Raw genomic sequence first — 21,086 nt, forward strand, 5'->3', positions numbered from 1 at the left:
ATTCAAAGAAATTGAATTTTATTGGGGCGCTGTTTTCTTTTTTTAAGATCTGTTCACACATTTTTATGATTTTTGAAGTCAAATTGGAGTAGGGATTTTGGTCACACCGAAACGGGAAGTGGAGCGAAAAAGCGAGTGGTTTTGCGGTGTGATTTTTTTCAACTCTAATTTTAAAGTAAAGTGAGAAAACGGTGTTTGAACAAAAATTCGCTTTCTCGCTAGTGATTTTTTGTTCACATGCGGCAATTTCACTTTGATTTTTATTGTTTTTTTACGACTCGAAGAGGAGTATTGGAGAAGTCCTTTTTTAAATCAATTTTATTGGAGTGATTTTTGAAGCGGGAAATGAAACGCGTGAAAAAATTTGGAGTGATTTTGGTGCTGAACAAAAGTGAAGAGCGGAGCGAAACGAGAGTGGTTTTTGCTCATACTGCTGTTTTTGAGAGAGCGAGAAATTGATGTGTGAAAAAATTTTCTCTAAGCGAACGAAATTTTTTTGTTCACGTGCGGCTTTTAGAAGCAGTTTTTTTTGCAACTTTTGATGGTTATGCGGTTTGATTATGATATTGTATTAGTTTTAGGCTTGTTCTGATAGGAATTGAAAGTTACAAGTTGTTAATTTGAGTTTAATGCTAATTTGGAGGTTTTTGATCAGTTTTGCTGATTTTTAGACGAAATTTAATGATTTTTTGCCTGTTTATTTTGGTTTTAATGCTTTAAGTGGGATTTGAATAGAAGCTTGTTAATTAAATACTCCGAAACCAATTGACTAAAGTTTTCTTGGTAAAAATCATTGTTTTAAATGAAAATTGACAGAAAAATTGAGAAATTTTACAACATTTCTCTTATTTTTTGCAGTTTTTCTTTTTTTTCAATCTTCGGCAAGTTTCTTAACCTATTATGACTTGACCATTTTGTGAGCTTTTCATTGCTCTAATTGCAAAGGAACTTTAGTTGGCTTTATGTTTCCTTGTACTATTAAAAACAACTTATTTTCAAGTTGTTCTATTTTTTTTGTTCAATTTGTTTTTGAATGCCGTTTCTATTCTTCTTAAATTTTTTATTGCATTTGTGGAGGTTCAGGGTTCACAAAAGTTGTTCTAGTTGTCTAGTCATAAGTATGGGCAATTATCTCCTTCGAGTCGTTTCTGGAATTCTTAAGGCTATGTTTTTCGATTCTTTGGATCAGATTTTTTTCTTAATGGTTTTCCCAATCCATTCATAGTTCATTCTAGGCTTATTTCTTTGTTTAAACCAAATTTCACTTTTTCGCTCGTGGTTTTTTTTGTTCACATGCTGCATTTTAACTGCTGACTTCTTGGAATGGACTTTTTCAATGACTTCAGTGACTTCTACCGCTTTCCAATTAAAATTTGTGTGCGTGAGGCCGTTTCTACTTTTAGGTCAATTGCGTGGCTTACCTCACTCAAAAAATGACTTGTGATTTCACTTAATGTAACTTTAAATTTTATGAACATTTACTTGTTAAAGATCAATTGTGTGCATCTAATCATTAGTGCCAAACTTATATGCCCTAATTATTGAGTATTAGCCTCGAGTTTTTGATTTCGAATATCAATTTTGGAAAAGTTCTTATAGTGATTTTTCCTTGTAGACCGTATGTGTCATAAAATTGAAAGTCCTTATCCAACCCAAAAAGTCTAGTGGTCCATTAATGAACTGGTGGTCGATCTGTCTATCTTATTTCTTTAGTTGTTTCAATTAATGGAAGGCCACAAGCGTCTATCGTGGCTATTTTCCGGCAATCTGCCGGCTATGTTATTGAAAGTTTTGACTATAATTGCGGCTATAGTCAAAAAAGTAGCATAAAAGTAGCATAAAAATTTTAACAGTGCAAATATACAATCCAGTTTCAAACATGCAGCAAGAGTTTTTCGGATCCATTTCTTGGTTTTATTAAATCCCCGCAATTATAGTCAAAACTTTCAATAACATAGCCGGCAGATTGCCGGAAAATAGCCACGATAGACGCTTTTTGCAGCTGAACAGACTTCGTTAGTCTTTGAATGATATTACTTTTCCGAACAGCTAAACGTTTAGGTTCTGGCTAATGTTGAGCAATAAACTAAAGTGAAGATTGAAAAAGTCTAGTGGTCCATTAATGAACTGGTGGTCGATCTGTCTATCTTATTTCTTTAGTTGTTTCAATTAATGGAAGGCCACAAGCGTCTATCGTGGCTATTTTCCGGCAATCTGCCGGCTATGTTATTGAAAGTTTTGACTATAATTGCGGCTATGTTATTGAAAGTTTTGACTATAATTGCGGGGATTTAATAAAACCAAGAAATGGATCCGAAAAACTCTTGCTGCATGTTTGAAACTGGATTGTAAATTTGCACTGTTAAAATTTTTTCAGGCATTTGAATATTGTTTCAGTGAAATTGCAGTCACCTTTAAGAAACAGGGACTTCGTGTTGCAGAGGTCGTGGCTCTTTGATAGTCAAGACTACGTCATCTTCAATCACAGTGTCAACCACAAAGTTAGTCAGAAGCAAATCCAGTCATTTTATGCTACTTTTTTGCAGCTGAACAGACTTCGTTAGTCTTTGAATGATATTACTTTTCCGAACAGCTAAACGTTTAGGTTCTGGCTAATGTTGAGCAATAAACTAAAGTGAAGATTGAAAAACCCAATCAAGTCGTTTGATTGGGTTTTTATGGAGACTTGAAGTTCGTAATCCTACTTTTTAGAATTGTTAAACTATCTATCTACTGAATAAAATGGTGCCCGTCAAATTAACAACATCTGGTTAAATAAAGATGGCACTATTTTTGCACAATCTACTGGGTCTGTTTTATAGAAGGTTTGGACATCTGTTGTGTTAGTGATTTTTCAAGGTTCTCAATTTTGTTTGGTTGGTAAATGTTTTACTGCAAGCAATGAGCTCAGAAAACAATAAGTTACTATAAAATTGCTGTCAATTTTCAGTTGCCTTAACTAATTTTTTAGCCATAAACTTAATTTTCATTTGTATTCCATTAGCTAATTTTGTTTAAAATGGATAGATAACCGGAGGATAGAATGATTCCGATTATCTTAATTGCTCTGGCATTCATCGTATTTTAATCGCCATTTTAACTAAAGATTTTGTGGAAGTAATCTAGCTGAGTGGGTGATCTGAGATTGCCAGTTTTGCTGATTTTTAGACGAAATTTAATGATTTTTTGCCTGTTTATTTTGGTTTTAATGCTTTATGTGGGATTTGAATAGAAGCTTGTTAATTAAATACTCCGAAACCAATTGACTAAAGTTTTCTTGGTAAAAATCATCGTTTTAAATGAAAATTGACAGAAAAATTGAGAAACTTTACAACATTTATCTTATTTTTTGCAGTTTTTCTTTTTTTTTTCAATCTTCGGCAAATTTCTTAACCTATTATGACTTGACCATTTTGTGAGCTTTTCATTGCTCTAATTGCAAAGGAACTTTAGTTGGCTTTATGTTTCCTTGTACTATTAAAAACAACTTATTTTTAAGTTGTTCTAGTTTTTTTTGTTCAATTTGTTTTTGAAAGCCGTTTCTATTCTTCTTAAATTTTTTATTGCATTTGTGGAGGTTCAGGGTTCACAAAAGTTGTTCTAGTTGTTTAGTCATAAGTATGGGCAATTATCTCCTTCGAGTCGTTTCTGGAATTCTTAAGGCTATGTTTTTCGATTCTTTGGATCAGATTTTTTTCTTAATGGTTTTCCCAATCCATTCATAGTTCATTCTAGGCTTATTTCTTTGTTTAAACCAAATTTCACTTTTTCGCTCGTGGTTTTTTTTGTTCACATGCTGCATTTTAACTTTGATTTTCTGTCTGTTTTTTAATTTTTTGATCTGATTTTTTAATAAATGATTTTCCGAGTTCCCTCATAGTCACTACTAGGTCTAGTCTTTTGTTTAGACAATGAAAATGTTTTGATTTCTACGTCAGGACTTGTCCTACTATGTTTTTTTTAATTCGTCGATGATTCTTAAGACCTGACTTCTTGGAATGGACTTTTTCAATGACTTCAGTGACTTCTACCGCTTTCCAATTAAAATTTGTGTGCGTGAGGCCGTTTCTACTTTTAGGTCAATTGCGTGGCTTACCTCACTCAAAAAATGACTTGTGATTTCACTTAATGTAACTTTAAATTTTATGAACATTTACTTGTTAAAGATCAATTGTGTGCATCTAATCATTAGTGCCAAACTTATATGCCCTAATTATTGAGTATTAGTCTCGAGTTTTTGATTTCGAATATCAATTTTGGAAAAGTTCTTATAGTGATTTTTCCTTGTAGACCGTATGTGTCATAAAATTGAAAGTCCTAATCTAACCCAAAAAGTCTAGTGGTCCATTAATGAACTGGTGGTCGATCTGTCTATCTTATTTCTTTAGTTGTTTCAATTAATGGAAGGCCACAAGCGTCTATCGTGGCTATTTTCCGGCAATCTGCCGGCTATGTTATTGAAAGTTTTGACTATAATTGCGGGGATTTAATAAAACCAAGAAATGGATCCGAAAAACTCTTGCTGCATGTTTGAAACTGGATTGTAAATTTGCACTGTTAAAATTTTTTCAGGCATTTGAATATTGTTTCAGTGAAATTGCAGTCACCTTTAAGAAACAGGGACTTCGTGTTGCAGAGGTCGTGGCTCTTTGATGGTCAAGACTACGTCATCTTCAATCACAGTGTCAACCACAAAGTTAGTCAGAAGCAAATCCAGTCATTTTATGCTACTTTTTTGCAGCTGAACAGACTTCGTTAGTCTTTGAATGATATTACTTTTCCGAACAGCTAAACGTTTAGGTTCTGGCTAATGTTGAGCAATAAACTAAAGTGAAGATTGAAAAACCCAATCAAGTCGTTTGATTGGGTTTGTATGGAGACTTGAAGTTTGTAATCCTACTTTTTAGAATTGTTAAACTATCTATCTACTGAATAAAATGGTGCCCGTCAAATTAACAACATCTGGTTAAATAAAGATGGCACTATTTTTGCACAATCTACTGGGTCTGTTTTATAGAAGGTTTGGACATCTGTTGTGTTAGTGATTTTTCAAGGTTCTCAATTTTGTTTGGTTGGTAAATGTTTTACTGCAAGCAATGAGCTCAGAAAACAATAAGTTACTATAAAATTGCTGTCAATTTTCAGTTGCCTTAACTAATTTTTTAGCCATAAACTTAATTTTCATTTGTATTCCATTAGCTAATTTTGTTTAAAATGGATAGATAACCGGAGGATAGAATGATTCCGATTATCTTAATTGCTCTGGCATTCATCGTATTTTAATCGCCATTTTAACTAAAGATTTTGTGGAAGTAATCTAGCTGAGTGGGTGATCTGAGATTGCCTTGTTTATTTTCACAGGACTACCCTCCTAAGAAGGACTTCATCAGAGGCATATCATTCATGACTGGCTTCCTCATCAAACCAGTCAAGGGCAAAGAGCCCGCCTGTCATCTAACTTACATCAGCCAGAGTGATCCCAAAGGTCAGTACAAACTTCATTATTTAGTCTTAAACTGGAGCTAGGAAATTAAACAGTGAAACGCTGAATGAACTACAAAGTTGTTCATGCTGGCGGCTGCAATATTGGCTTAGCTCAGGTTTTGGTTGCTTTGTACAAATTAGAACTATATGCTAGAAATTATGGCTTGAGATGTTAAACATTTTGAATTGCCAGCTGAAAACACAATGATGTGAATGGGAATCGCTACTATGTAATAGGTCGAGATTATTTTTAGTAGAATCATGGTCTCGCTTATGCTTGGATATGTATAAACACTCAATCGACGCCACATTTTTGTTTCAAATGTCATAAACTGTAAAATCTGTATCATCAAAGTATAGTGGTTCAATTTCGTCTGGTTTGATGTCAATTATACATGAAATTTGCCTTTGAAAAGGTTGTAAATTGCTATAATCTAAAATTTTTATGTAGAAATTCTTGATTTTGTCTCGTCTGGTGCCAATTGTGCATAATATTGTGTTCAAAGGATCACTCGATTATGTTAAATTCGTATAATTAGAAGTATGATTCTATTTTAAGTGCAGTTGCTAGACTAAAAAACGATGCATTACTGGAATTGCACTTTCTTTGCTTTATTTCAAACCCAAGACTGTTCGCTTCAACATCTGCTTCCAACCCATCCGTTTCAAACTGTAAAGTCATCGGGCTTTTATAAGAATTAAGAATTAAACTTCCCCTAACGGAAAATAAATTAATTATTAAGAATTAAACTTACCCGGAAAATAACTTTTAATCAACTAAGAGCTATTTATAACAACAGTTGAACTTCAAACGAACGAAGCCAGAGTATTTTATGATTGAAAAAATAGGACGTTTAGTAAATGAGAAGTAAGTGGTCAAAAAAGGGCCAAAAGCCGTTTCAAGTAGGTATTTCCAATTTTGTTTTAAAATTTTGCTGCTGGAATCACCGTAAGTATTGTGATTTTCTATTGAGAGCAGAAATGCGTGTTCGATTGAATTGAAAATGCGTCTTGATAATGCGCGTTCTCTTCTAATGTTCACGCACCTCTAAACATTTTCTAATAGAGCACAGGTGAACTTTCGGAACGGATAAGAGAAGGTTCCCAAGTAAGAAAGTTTGATCTGTTGTATTTGTTTCTATTTCAGGTTCAATACCGAGCTGGTTTGTGAACAGTGTTGGCAAGACATTTGCTCCCAGGGTAAGTTCAAGAAATTCTTCTTTACATTAAAATGTTCACTGAAGAGCTATAAAAACCAATAAATAATTGTGTGCGCTACAGAGTTTGAAATTCCTGTTCTGATTTTTGAGATGACTGATTTATATCAATCATATAGCCGTAGTTACTGTTCCAACGTTTTTGAGATTATCTCAAGAAGTTGTGCTTTTGTTCTAGAACATTCTTTGGCTTCTCAAGTGACTTTTTCACGCTTAGTTCTTCATTTTAGAGTTATCAAAGTTGCTCTCGTTCTGAAATAAGTTTGTTAGTGAAAGTGATTGTGATCGAGAGGAAATCACAGGCATTTAAACTAAGTGGTCAAGGTGTCATCCTGGGTGTACAAGATTCGAACATCTGTGGGTTCGTTTTTGCACCAATGAAACGTTTCTAAGATACACGCCTCTTGATTAAGTTGACCGCGCCTGTCGATCGTGTATTTGTTGTCTTATCTTTAAGTCTCATTATTGAGTTTTCATTGGTTGCTAATGAGGAATACGTGAACCTAGGTAACCGCTTGAGATCAGAAAAGTTGTTAACTTCTTTTCAGGAATTAAAAGTTAGTTGTGCTAGTTTTTGTTGTTTTTCTTTTCTTATCTCAGTTTCTGTTGAATTCAATGAGTCCAACTTTTGGTTGTCGGTTGAATTGCTCTCGAACGAAGTCTGAGGCCTTTATTGTACACGCGCGTGTGTCTTCTGTTGAATGCAAATTTTTTGCTTGTTCGTTTTTTACCTTTGTTCTAGAACATTTTTTGGTGACTTTTTATGCTTAGTTCCTCATTTTAGAGTTACCAAAGTTGCGCTCGTTCTGAAATAAGTTTGTTAGTGAAAGTGATTGTGCTGGAGAGAAAATCAGAGGCATTTTAACTGAGTTGTTAAGAAGTCGAGCTTTCAACCAGGATGCACGAACCTATGTGGCGTTGTTTTTTGCACCAATAAAACGTTTCTAAGATACACGCCTTTAGATTAAATTACCCCCGCTTGTCGATCGGGGGCAATTAACCAGACGTTGTTCGGTTTGTGTTCATTTAATATCATTAGGGACAGTTCTTATTGTTTTCTCATATGAAATATTTTATTGGCTTTAATTGTTCCAGTTTAAATCTGATGCTTTCCTTGACATTATTAGTTTTCAGGAACAATGATCGATTTTTTGAGTTATGAAAGTTTCTGTTCTTTTCGGGGGCTTATCTCTTTCTTTCATCAATGAAAGGTCTGACCTTGCTAAGGTTGTTCAATCAATCGATTGAAGCATACGCTGTTCGTTCTCAAAAATTCTTTTGTGATTTCTTCAGTTTTGTTAGTATTAGTTGTACTTATTGCTGTCTTGTCACTCAATATCATTAGTGAAATGCAGCGCTTTCTTATGAGGATTTAATTATAACTATTTGTTCCAGTCCGTTATTGTTTCTGTCCGGTATTGGAGAGTTTTTGCGAATATTGGTTGTGTATTTGTTGTCTTATCTTTAAGTCTCATTATTGAGTTTTCATTGGTTGCTAATGAGGAATACGTGAACCTAGGTAACCGCTTGAGATCAGAAAAGTTGTTAACTTCTTTTCAGGAATTAAAAGTTAGCTGTGCTAGTTTTTGTTGTTTTTCTTTTCTTATCTCAAAGTTTCTGTTGAATTCAATGAGTCCAACTTTTGGTTGTCGGTTGAATTGCTCTCGAACGAAGTCTGAGGCCTTTATTGTACACGCGCGTGTGTCTTCTGTTGAATGCAAATTTTTTGCTTGTTCGTTTTTTACCTTTGTTCTAGAACATTTTTTGGTGACTTTTTATGCTTAGTTCCTCATTTTAGAGTTACCAAAGTTGCGCTCGTTCTGAAATAAGTTTGTTAGTGAAAGTGATTGTGCTGGAGAGAAAATCAGAGGCATTTTAACTGAGTTGTTAAGAAGTCGAGCTTTCAACCAGGATGCACGAACCTATGTGGCGTTGTTTTTTGCACCAATAAAACGTTTCTAAGATACACGCCTTTAGATTAAATTACCCCCGCTTGTCGATCGGGGGCAATTAACCAGACGTTGTTCGGTTTGTGTTCATTTAATATCATTAGGGACAGTTCTTATTGTTTTCTCATATGAAATATTTTATTGGCTTTAATTGTTCCAGTTTAAATCTGATGCTTTCCTTGACATTATTAGTTTTCAGGAACAATGATCGATTTTTTGAGTTATGAAAGTTTTTGTTCTTTTCGGGGGCTTATCTCTTTCTTTCATCAATGAAAGGTCTGACCTTGCTAAGGTTGTTCAATCAATCGATTGAAGCATACGCTGTTCGTTCTCAAAAATTCTTTTGTGATTTCTTCAGTTTTGTTAGTATTAGTTGTACTTATTGCTGTCTTGTCACTCAATATCATTAGTGAAATGCAGCGCTTTCTTATGAGGATTTAATTATAACTATTTGTTCCAGTCCGTTATTGTTTCTGTCCGGTATTGGAGAGTTTTTGCGGATATTGGTTGTGTATTTGTTGTCTTATCTTTAAGTCTCATTATTGAGTTTTCATTGGTTGCTAATGAGGAATACGTGAACCTAGGTAATCGCTTGAGCTCAGAAAAGTTGTTAGCTTCTTTTGAAAAATTAAAAGTTAGTCGTGCTAGTTTTTGTCGTTTTTCTTGTCTTATCGCATAGTTTTTGTTAAATTTAATGACTCCAACTTTTAGCGAACGTAAGTCGTTTTTGAGATACTATTTTCCTCCTAAAAGTTCAAGGGAATTCGCAAACCTTGCCTTTATTTGTAGTTCTATTGTCACTCTTCTAGCCAGTTGAACACCTAAAATGTTTTTTATCTGTTCAGACTTTTAAAAATGCTTCGATTATGGATTATGCTTCTCGTATTTGTTTGAGGTTACGAGGTAGTCATGTAGTTATGAGGTTCTCATATTTAGAGGGCTAAACAGGCAATTTTGATTTTGCCTGTTTCTTTAGTTTGTTTTTTTCTAACATGGATTCCCACAACATTTTTGTTTTGTTTTGTTTTGTTGTTTTTTTTATTTTTTATAAAAAGTTAGCATTTTTAGTAATTCTTGAAAGAATAAATCTTAAAAAGAATTTTTCGAAGTTTTTAGATTTGTTTGTTCATTTTTGCGCATCTAGGGTCATGGAATTTTTTTACTGTTTCTTGTTGCTTTAAGAAGTTTAATTGTAAGGTCATTGTTTAAACCGAATCTCTGGTTTTCTGATTTTGTTGAATTGTAATTATGACTTGTTCTGCTACGTTTTTAATTTTGCCAGGTGGTTTTGTTTTTCTTTGCCGCTTCCACAATATTTGGCGCGAAATCTTTTTCAATACAGGATGGTTTTCTATAATGCTTTCAAATAGACGTTGCCAATGAAATTATGGGAAAACACTTGGACAGCTTCGCTGTTAGGCTGTATGTTTTGGCAGCCATTATTGAGGAATTCGAGACAATTAACATCAAAGCAAATGCTTCATTTTACAGTAATGAGGCACGTTTGAATAAACGTGAGGGTTTTAAGTAGAATGTAGTAGGAAAGTTTCAATCATGACAATGCAAGGTGAAAATGCACTTATGTAACGCTGTTTCATTAAATACTTTCGGTGATTATTTCTTGTTATCACGTTTGCCTAACTATAGATATTTCCCTAATTTGCTGTCCTTTTTCGAACAAAATGCACGGCATGTAGACAAGTTTATTGTCCAAAAGGAACAAAGTTCATTTAGAGTTCTTTCTGGGTTAAACTTATTTGCTAAATTGGCTGAGTTTTGATCTTAACTGCAAATGCCTTTGAATTTTTTTCACTTTGTCGCAAGTTAGTAGCATGGATAATTTTTGGTGCTTTTAAGTCATTTTCATATTTTTAATTGCTTTTGAACGAAGTTCATAGCAATTATTGTAAACGTGTTGGTCTTTTTTATGCAAATTTTTCGCTCGGCCATATGGCGCTTTTCTTCTAGAACATTCTTTGATTTCTCAAGTGACTTTTTCACGCTTTCTTTCTTCATTTTTGAGTGATCTCTATTGCTCTCACTCCGAAGTAAAGCTTGTTGCTAATATAAAGTCGGTTGCACCAAAGCGAAAAGAAGGGGGCAAATGTTTTTCCACCCGCACGTCGTTCGAGAGCAATTCTTCCAACATTAGTCGGTTTATGTTCTCTTGCAGGATTTCAAGAAGCAGTTATATTGATAGCAGTTATTTATGTTTATGCCAGTTATATTAATAATATAGAGATTATTTTCATTTTTCGACTCCATTTCAGGTCCAGATTGTAAACATATCGATACTGACTTCAAAAGCATGTAGTATGCATTGAAAGTTTTTATTAAAGTTGTCGGATGTTAATAGCAAATCAAGACACTGCAGAAGGCCTGTCGCAAGTACGATAAATGGAAGAACAAACAGAAGCAGCCCACCTTCAAGCCCTGGTCAGACCCTGAGCAACTCATGACTAGCTTGAATCGCATTGACTGGGCCGACGTACAGGTACTGCATTTCACTTATTGTCAACAGGGGCTGGTACCCTACCCCGTGCCGTTACATAGAGAATCATTGTGAGAATACGGCACGTGCGCTTGGGGGTGGCAAATAGCAAACACCCACTACCCACTGAAGGAGGGGGTTGCCAGTGTAAAAGATCGAAATGTTCTTATGGCTATTTTGTTCCGACTAAATGAAGGGATCACGAAAGAACGTACGCTGCTTGTGGCTTGACTGATAAAATCGCTTAGAACGGCACAGTTTGCTTTTATTCAAATTGTAACGTTTTATTGTATTTTGGAGTCTTATATAAATTGATGTCTGAAACTTAACTCGATTTTGTTACGGTTAGAGGTTTACTTAAATAGACACGTCGTATACTGAAAGGTATATTGTTCAGAAAATGCTGAAGAAATGTAAAATGCGCAAAAGAACGAACAGAAAGAAATGCACTTAAAAGATGTTTGTGTTAGGTGGAGAACCAGCCTGTAGTGGATGTGAGTCCTCAGGATGATGAGATCTTGGACGAGAAAGAGATTGAAAAGGCTCTGAAGGGAGTCAAGCTTTCCGGTAAGACGACCGAGAATTGTCCTATAACAAAAATTGTTGCTGTTTTTATTCACTGCAACATTTGGGAGACTGAAACAATGAATTCTGTTAGCCTGTTAATTATAACCAAATTACTATCTGAATTATGCGAGCTAACTAGTCATTGTTATGCTTGAACTGAGTCGATCATTTATGCTCTTTTTGAATGCAATTATGCTCTCAGAGTTTAGTTGTCAACTGAACAACTGGATGGCTTTCTACATACTTAAAATGGCTATAATGGCTTCATTAATCAATAATTTTCTACAGGTAGCTTATTTTGTTAACTAACAATTGTTATCATAGTTTTTCATCTATCGGGGTATCATGAAAATACGTGTGAAGTGCTTTTGTGTCAACTTGGTGGAAGGTAATTATTATTTCTTGCTTTTTTGCACCGTTTCGAATAAGTTGTCTAAATTAATTTAGAGCGAGTTTAAATTGTTGAAATGGAACAACATGAAGTCCGCAAATCTCTTTTGAACCGTATTGCAATATAGGGCTCTATCTGTTTCATCTCCTCAGGAATAAATGTCTCTGAGCAAACTCTTTCGGCCTCTTTTCACCCACCCAATTCTGAGCCAATGAATTTTTGTTCAAGTGGTGGCAGTGCTTTTGGTTATGAATTGGAAAAATGTGCCTGATTACTATGAATTGTTGCGCAGTTTTCCTAATTGATTTTTTTCGGGGAGTTCGGTGCAGGTTCTGTGCTTCTCGCAGCGAGAGCCTTCACATACGCTTCCTCATTATTTATGATGAACCAATACAGCTCCACCTTTCCTAGCCATGTCAGTTTTTCGATTGACTTTTGCGCCCTTTTTCGTGATCTAAATTTCTCATTCGCAAGTGTCAGCAGCTGAACTCAAGTGGCGGTTGTTCACTTAAAATTCAAATGAAAAATGCGATAAAATTGGTATAATTTTTTCGCTTTAAGTTTTGTGTTTATAATGGTGCATAATAACGTCTAATGAAGTAATTTGAAGCCCCTTTTGCGATTTTTAATTGCTCTCAAACGAAGTTTGTAGCAATTATATTAGTCTTGTTGGTCTTATGCGATTTTTCGTCTGACGCATTTGACTTTTTGTCCTTAAAAACGGGATAAACAGGTAGCGCCCAGCGGGCATTAAGTTTCATTAGAGGCTCTTAGCCGAATTTAGTAGCCCTTCAAGTGCTTAATGTGATGAAGCTACCGGGAAGGACATAGAATACATATGAAAGGTCTTTTTTTCGGAATTTTTGAGCCAAAATTTTTCAATTTTTTGTTTTTTTTGTCATTTTTTAAATTTTTTGTTGGACCAGTCTAAGATTGAGGCTGGTTAAAGTTGATCAAGACATAAGAATTTTTTATGAACTTTTAAGGAGCTATATGTTCTGGTAATCCAAACAAAAACAGGCCAATTTATACTAATTTTCACAATTTTTTTCAAGCTTTTTGAAAATATTGACATTTTTTTAGGTTTCTCCAATCTGAGAGTCCAAAGAACCTCCTCTGGGGTTTGATAATAGATTCCTGTATAGTTTCTAGATGTAATGGATTGTTTTTCAAGATTTTAACATCACAAATTTCCTCTTAGGTTTGATAATAGGTTACTGTTTACTTTCTAGATGTAACATCACAGATTTAAGCATTTTTTGACAAAATTTTATTTTGTTTTTCAGTTTTTTTTGAAAGTTATTGTCATTATTCAGGTTTTTTCAGCTTCAGGGGTCAGAACACCTCCTTACGGGTTTAATAATAAGTTTCGAAAATTGTTTTTGGGCCCTGGAATAGTTTGCAACTTTTTAATATCATCATTTTTAGCAGTTTGTAATAAAATTTGCAATTTTCAAGTTCTTTGAAAGTTTTTGTCATTTTTTAGGTTTCTCGAGCCTCAAAAGCCATGGGTCCTCCTCTAAGGTTTGATAATAGGTTAATATAAAATTTTTCAATACTTGTCATTTTCTGGGTTTAATGATCATTACTGGCCAACAAAACTTATTAAGTTTTGCTGATGGGTTACATGACAGAATTCCAGAGACAAAAAATGACTTTTTTTCACTGCGAAATGTGAAGTTTAATCGTTGAGTTTTGTACTTTCAGTTTTTCTATATGATTTAATTACTAACAAGGCTAGAAAACTATAAGATATAGAGTTGAATCTCATGAAAGATATTACTAGCTCTCTATCCATCTCTGTTGGTTGGGGTTTCTTTCATCTGCTCGTTCACGTTTTATCTCCTCGCACTCACTATCTCTCTCTCTCTCTCTCTTTCTCCCTCTTTCCTTAACTCTTTTGTTGATGCCGCACTTAAGCTGCTCTTATGTGGCGTAATATCATCATCTATTAACTTCACCTCACGACCCTTCAATTAAGCTAAACTTGCCTCACTAAACCGTGTGTAGCTACTGACGAATCCAACGTTTGAGAGAAATTCGCCCGTCGTTAGTCGGTTATATTAGTCTGCCCCAGACTGAAGCAGGCTGCAATAGATTAGAGCGCTCACTAGTCGTTGGAGAGCAATTCATCCGATGTCAGTCGGTTAAGTAAATTTTCTACCTCTCCGGGACTATTTCTTGAATGCGAGGCTTTTCGAAATCTTATTTTTTGAAATCCAGGAAAACGCCTGCAACATTAAGCGAAACTCAATAAGGCGCTCGCTTCATCATAATTGGTCATGTACACATGGCGCAGAAACGTCCGGCATATAATCCCTTTAGCAGCACTGTGATTCGAGGTCATAATTCTCAAACAACCCATTCAACGTTTGATTGAAAACATGGTGAACTATTATTTGACTGGTAACAGAAACTGATGCATACCAGACCCAACTAGCCCTCCTACTAAGATACGTGTCTTTCACACATAATTACGGAGGGCTTCTTTTTCGTTCTCGGAAATATCGTTGACAAATGCATAGGCTGTTTTGAAACTCCGGTACTTATAAACAGTATAATCGCCAATGCTGGAACAAATATTTAGGCCTCATTGACGACGTGATTACTGTACCAAACTAATTTCGTCCTGGTCAAGTCTAGGCATCCGGAAAATTTCTTAATTGTTTCATCTGCCGTGAAATTAACAGGATCTTTTGGAAATGATGGTGAGCTGCTTTTTAGTCGAGCCCCTTATTAATACATAGTCCATATATTTAACACCTTTAACATCTAAAATTTCATAGTCCCTTATTAATGCATAGTCCATGTATTTAACACCTTTAACATCTAAAATTGTTAATTGCATTCGATTTGCGTGATCTATATTTTTCTCTGATTCTTGAAATTGTTTTTTTGGGCCTTAGAATAGTTTGCAACTTTCTAATATCACAAATTTTAGCAGTTTTTGATAAATTCTGCAATTTTTTCAAATTCTTTGAAAGTGTCATTTTTTAGGTTTCCCGAGCCTAAAAAGCCAGGGATCCTCCTCTAAGGTTTGATATTAGGTTACTTCATAGTTGATATTAGGTTACTTTATAGTAGATGTGATGAAATGTTTTTCAAGATTTTAATTTGAGCAGTTTTTTAAAAAAAATTTATTTGCAATTTTTTTTCAAGTCTTGATTACTTCTGAATTTTTTCAATTTTTTGGCACCATCGGCCCAGAGACCTCCGACACGTTTAATATTAAGCTGCTGCATATTTTCTGGAGTTAGTGGAATTGTTATCAATTTTTTAATGACTCAAATTTTCGCAATTTTTTGAATTTGAAATTTAAGTTACCGAAAAATTGTCATGTTCCAAGTTTATGGATCTTTATGAGCCAGTGGAACTAATTAAGGCTTGAAATAGGTATAATGGATAGTCTCCTGAGACAATGAAATGGTTCTGAAGATATTAATATCGCGAATTTTAGCAAGCCTCTGTTAAAATTGGCAATTGTTCTTTAAAAGTTTTGAAGTTTTTGTCCTTTTCTGGGTTTAATGATCATTACTGGCCAACAGATTCTTATGTCAGGACATATCCAAGTGGGCTGTGCTGCTAGTCAGGGAGCGGGAGATCAATGGTTCGAATCCCGGCGTATTAAAATATTCTTGCACCCTTAAAGAAAAATTAATATAGGCTACGGCCCCTGAATTAAATTGCCTCGCCTGTCGTTCAAGAGCAATTCTTCCGACATGAGTCGGTTTATGTTTTTATTTCGTCGTCAAGACTTTTGTTCAATCATTCATGCAATTGCAACTGAATTGCGTGGGTGACAATTTTCACTCTTAGTGGAGCGAGTTTTTTGTTCTTTCGCGTGAATAAGCTTTTGGTCACACGTGACCTAACTCACTCTCAAAAATGACTTCCCCACTCTGGAATTGACTTTTCTTTTTTTTTCAATTCAAAGAGATAAGGTCAAATTAGTGTCTGTCACTCATTTAAATGTTGTTTGAGAGCAGCTATTAGAAGCAGCAGTAAGTTATACAGAGATGCTATGAGAGAAACCGTGGCTAGCTACTGACGAAGCCAACTGCTCGGCGGTCGTTTGAGAGCAATTCACTCGACGCTAGTCGCTTATATTACGTTCCCCCGGACTGAAGCAGGCTAAATTAGATTAGAGCGCCCACTAGTTGCTCGAGAGCAATTCTTCCGATGCCAGTCGGTTATTTTTTTAACATCAAAAGAGTAGTTTTTTTTCCAAAAAAATTCTCCAAAGTAAACTTTCGACCACTCCGTTACTATTTCTTGAATGCGAGGCTTTTCGAATTTTCAATTTTAAATCCAGGAAAATTCCTGCGACATTAAGCGAAACTCAATAAGGCGCTCGTTTCATCATAATTGGTCCATGTACACATGGCGCAGAAACGTCCGGCATATAATCCCTTTAGCAGCACTGTGATTCGAGGTCATAGTTCTCAAACAACCCATTCAACGTTTGATTGAAAACATGATGAACTATTATTTGACTTTTGGAAATGATGGTGAGCTGCTTTTTAGTCGAGCCCCTTATTAATGCATAGTCCATATATTTAACACCTTTAACATCTAAAATTTCATAGTCCCTAATTAATGCATAGTCCATGTATTTAACACCTTTAACATCTAAAATTGTTAATTGCATTCGATTTGCGTGATCTATATTTTTCTCTGATTCTTGAAATTGTTTTTGTGGGCCTTAGAATAGTTTGCAACTTTCTAATATCACAAATTTTAGCAGTTTTTGATAAATTCTGCAATTTTTTCAAATTCTTTGAAACTTTGTCATTTTTTAGGTTTCCTGAGCCTAAAAAGCCAGGGATCCTCCTCTAAGGTTTGATATTAGGTTACTTCATAGTTGATATTAGGTTACTTTATAGTAGATGTGATAAAATGTTTTTCAAGATTTTAATTTGAGCAGTTTTTTAAAAAAAATATATTTGCAATTTTTTTTCAAGTCTTGATTACTTCTGAATTTTTTCAATTTTTTGGCACCATCGGCCCAGAGACCTCCGACACGTTTAATATTAAGCTGCTGCATATTTTCTGGAGTTAGTGGAATTGCTATCAATATTTTAATGACTCAAATTTTCGCAATTTTTTAAATTTGAAATTTAAGTTACCGAAAAATTATCATGTTCCAAGTTTATGGATCTTTATGAGCCAGTGGAACTAATTAAGGCTTGAAATAGGTATAATGGATAGTCTCTTGAGACAATGAAATGGTTCTGAAGATATTAATATCGCGAATTTTAGCAAGCCTCTGTTAAAATTGGCAATTGTTCTTTAAAAGTTTGGAAGTTTTTGTCCTTTTCTGGGTTTAATGATCATTACTGGCCAACAGATTCTTATGTCAGGACATATCCAAGTGGGCTGTGCTGCTAGTCAGGGAGCGGGAGATCAATGGTTCGAATCCCGGCGTATTAAAATATTCTTGCACCCTTAAAGAAAAATTAATATAGGCTACGGCCCCTGAATTAAATTGCCTCGCCTGTCGTTCAAGAGCAATTCTTCCGACATGAGTCGGTTTATGTTTTTATTTCGTCGTCAAGACTTTTGTTCAATCATTCATGCAATTGCAACTGAATTGCGTGGGTGACAATTTTCACTCTTAGTGGAGCGAGTTTTTTTGTTCTTTCGCGTGAATAAGCTTTTGGTCACACGTGACCTAACTCACTCTCAAAAATGACTTCCCCACTCTGGAATTGACTTTTCTTTTTTTCAATTCAAAGAGATAAGATCAAATTAGTGTCTGTCACTCTATGTAAAGGTTGTTTGAGAGCAGCTATTAGAAGCAGCAGTAAGTTATACAGAGATGCTATGAGAGTAACCGTGGCTAGCTACTGACGAAGCCAACCGCTCGGCGGTCGTTTGAGAGCAATTCACTCGACGCTAGTCGCTTATATTACGTTCCCCCCGGACTGAAGCAGGCTAAATTAGATTAGAGCGCCCACTAGTTGCTCGAGAGCAATTCTTCCGATGTCAGTCGGTTATTTTTTTTAACATCAAAAGAGTAGTTTTTTTTCCAAAAAAATTCTCCAAAGTAAACTTTCGACCACTCCGTTACTATTTCTTGAATGCGAGGCTTTTAGAATTTTCAATTTTTTTCAAATCCAGGAAAATGCCTGCAACATTAAGCGAAACTCAATAAGGCGCTCGTTTCATCATAATTGGTCCATGTACACATGGCGCAGAAACGTCCGGCATATAATCCCTTTAGCAGCACTGTGATTCGAGGTCATAATTCTCAAACAACCCATTCAACGTTTGATTGAAAACATGATGAACTATTATTTGACTGGTAACAGAAACTAATGCATACCAGACCCAACTAGCCCTCTTACTAAGATACGTGTCTTTCACACATAATTACGGAGGGCTTCTTTTTCGTTCTCGGAAATATCGTTGACAAATGCATAGGCTGTTTTGAAACTCCGGTACTTATAAACAGTATAATCGCCAATGCTGGAACAAATATTTAGGCCTCATTGACGACGTGATTACTGTACCAAACTAATTTCGTCCTGGTCCAGTCTAGGCATCCGAAAAATTTCTTAATTGTTTCATCTGCCGTGAAATTAACAGGATCTTTTGGAAATGATGGTGAGCTGCTTTTTAGTCGAGCCCCTTATTAATGCATAGTCCATATATTTAACACATTTAACATCTAAAATTTCATAGTCCCTTATTAATGCATAGTCCATGTATTTAACACCTTTAACATCTAAAATTGTTAATTGCATTCGAACGAAATTTGGAGCAATTATTGCAAATGTCATAGTCTTTGTTTTGCAAAATTTTGGCTTGAACGTTTTGACTTTTCGAGTGCCTTTTGCACCCGTGAGTTTTTCGTTTTGCGTGATTATATTTTTTCTCATTCACAAGTTTTGGCAGCAGAACTCAAGTGGTGGCAGTTCAGTACTAAAAGGCAAATGAAAAGTGTGCCAAAATTGGTGTAATTGTTGAACTAATGTCATTTAAAGCCCTCATAGTGAATGTAATGACCCCCCCCCCCCCCCCGACCTAAGCAGTCTCGAATAGATTTGGGCTCTGCCTCTATTCGTTCGAGAGAAATTCGTACGACGTTGGTCGGTTATTTTCATTAGTAAAGTCCGTTGCAGTTTGTGCCAATTCGAATTATTCGGCAGCATTAATTAATTGATCTGAAAGTTTATCTCAAGTATTTTGAACTTCATTATTCATGTTATTTTTTGTCAGATGGTTTTTATTTGACCCCCTTTTCAATTCAACTAGTCTTCCTTTGGATTATCTAAACTGCTGCCATTCAGAATCAGAAATCTCAGCGGCAGTTCACTGCTCAAATTCGAAAACGGTAAGTTTTAAAACCCCATGCTGCAGTTAACGCCCTTCTCATGCTCGAGCAGACTGACTAAATTTGAAACCTTTTTCGGCCGCCTGTCAATTGAAAGCAAATCTCTCACATTATTTGGTTTCAGATATGGTCCCTTTTTGCGTATTTTCTATTTTCGCGCTATTTTAATTTTGATGAGTGCTTTTCCACAATGTTTGACGAAAAATCGATGCTGTAGAACCAAGAAAAATGCTCATTTACCTTGTACGTATCCTAAGTAAGTAAAATTGTTATTGAAATTGTCAATACTAACGAAAAGGGCCGGAATGTGGTGTTTAATTGCTCTGGAACGAATTCGTTTATAGTTTATTCGTATCCGATATTTCAAGATCATTTTTCAAGTCACTTTTTCCTTCAGTTCCTCATTATTTGCGTGTTATGTTGCTCCTTTTCAGAATTTAAAGCAATATAACTTGATTGGTCTCAGTTCGCAATTTGTATTCTTCAGTATCAGATTTTTTGGGGGAAAAATGGAATAGTCCTTCTAAAGCTGGCATCAAGTTTTCTGTACCAGTTATCTCATCTGTTTCTTTCTTATTCGAATCAAAGATTTTGTATGCAGTCAGAAGGCTGGAGAGTAATAATGAGATGTTTGAAATTGTTTTGAATAGCCGCAAAGCGATATTTGGGGCTGTTATGGGCCTTCTCTTGGTTTTTATAATTCAAAGAATTTGAATTGTATTGGGGCGCTGTCTTTTTTAAGATCTGTTCATAGTTTTTGGTGGTTTTTGAAGTCAAATTGGAGTGATGATTTTGGTCAAGCCAAAACAGGAATTGGAGCGGAAAAGCTAGTGGTTTTGCGGGGTAATATTTTTTTGCTCTGATTTTAGTGGTTTTTTGCTAGTGGTTTTTTGTTCACATGCGGCGTTTTGACTTTGATTTTTGCAAATTTTTTGGACTTTTCTAAATGGTTTTTCCAATTCATTCATAGTCCTTTTTAGGTCCAGTTTTTTTTGTTTATTCAATAAAAGTTCTTGTGTCAGGGTTTAATGATCATTACTGGCCAACAGATTCTTATGTCAGGACATATCCAAGTGGGTTGTGCTGCTAGTCAGGGAGCGGGAGGCCAATGGTTCGAATCCCGGCGTATTAAACTATTCTTGCACCCTTAAAGAAAAATTAATCTAGGCTATGGCAACTGAATTAAATTGCCTCGCCTGTCGTTCAGGAGCAATTCTTCCGACATTAATCGTTTTATGTTTTAATTTCGTCAAGATTATTAATAGCCGCCCTCATCTCAGCCGGCTATTATAGCGCTCCTTTTTACTTCGTCGAAATTTTTTTTCGCTTTACTCATTTTGCCGCTTTTTCGACATTTTGCGTGAAATCTTTTTGACTTCTCTAGGCTAGTTTCACTCTTCTGTCATTCTACTCAGTCCTTTCAAACAACAGCTGCTTAGCAAAGCAATTCAAAATGAAGAGAGTCAGTATTAAAAAAAATCAAAGTCAAATAGAAACTGGATAAACCCATAAAGCCCATTTTTAGATGCCCTGTACTTGAACTTTGTTCTCATAAGTTTTATTTACTATCTATGATGCTTATTAGTATTGATACTAGACCCTGTGGCCTCTCACTGAGAGACAGGAGCATGTTCAATCACGAAATGACATC

At 35.2% G+C, this 21,086-nt stretch overlaps 1 protein-coding gene across 2 annotated transcripts in view; it reads left to right on the forward strand.

The window, feature by feature from the left end:
* Nucleotides 1-21,086, forward strand: part of LOC142337592 (START domain-containing protein 10-like) — a 308,346-nt gene that overhangs the window by 280,250 nt on the left and 7,010 nt on the right. For both annotated transcript variants that reach the window (XM_075386933.1, XM_075386934.1), the window contains exons 4-8: nt 4,593-4,696; nt 5,362-5,485; nt 6,632-6,684; nt 11,007-11,144; nt 11,612-11,708. In XM_075386933.1, the coding sequence (XP_075243048.1) occupies nt 4,593-4,696; nt 5,362-5,485; nt 6,632-6,684; nt 11,007-11,144; nt 11,612-11,708 (516 nt within the window). The remainder of the gene's footprint in view (nt 1-4,592; nt 4,697-5,361; nt 5,486-6,631; nt 6,685-11,006; nt 11,145-11,611; nt 11,709-21,086) is intronic.

The sequence above is a fragment of the Convolutriloba macropyga genome, chromosome 4 (genome assembly GCF_964194025.1).
Source record: "Convolutriloba macropyga chromosome 4, txConMacr16.3, whole genome shotgun sequence".
NCBI lineage: Eukaryota > Metazoa > Xenacoelomorpha > Acoela > Convolutidae > Convolutriloba > Convolutriloba macropyga.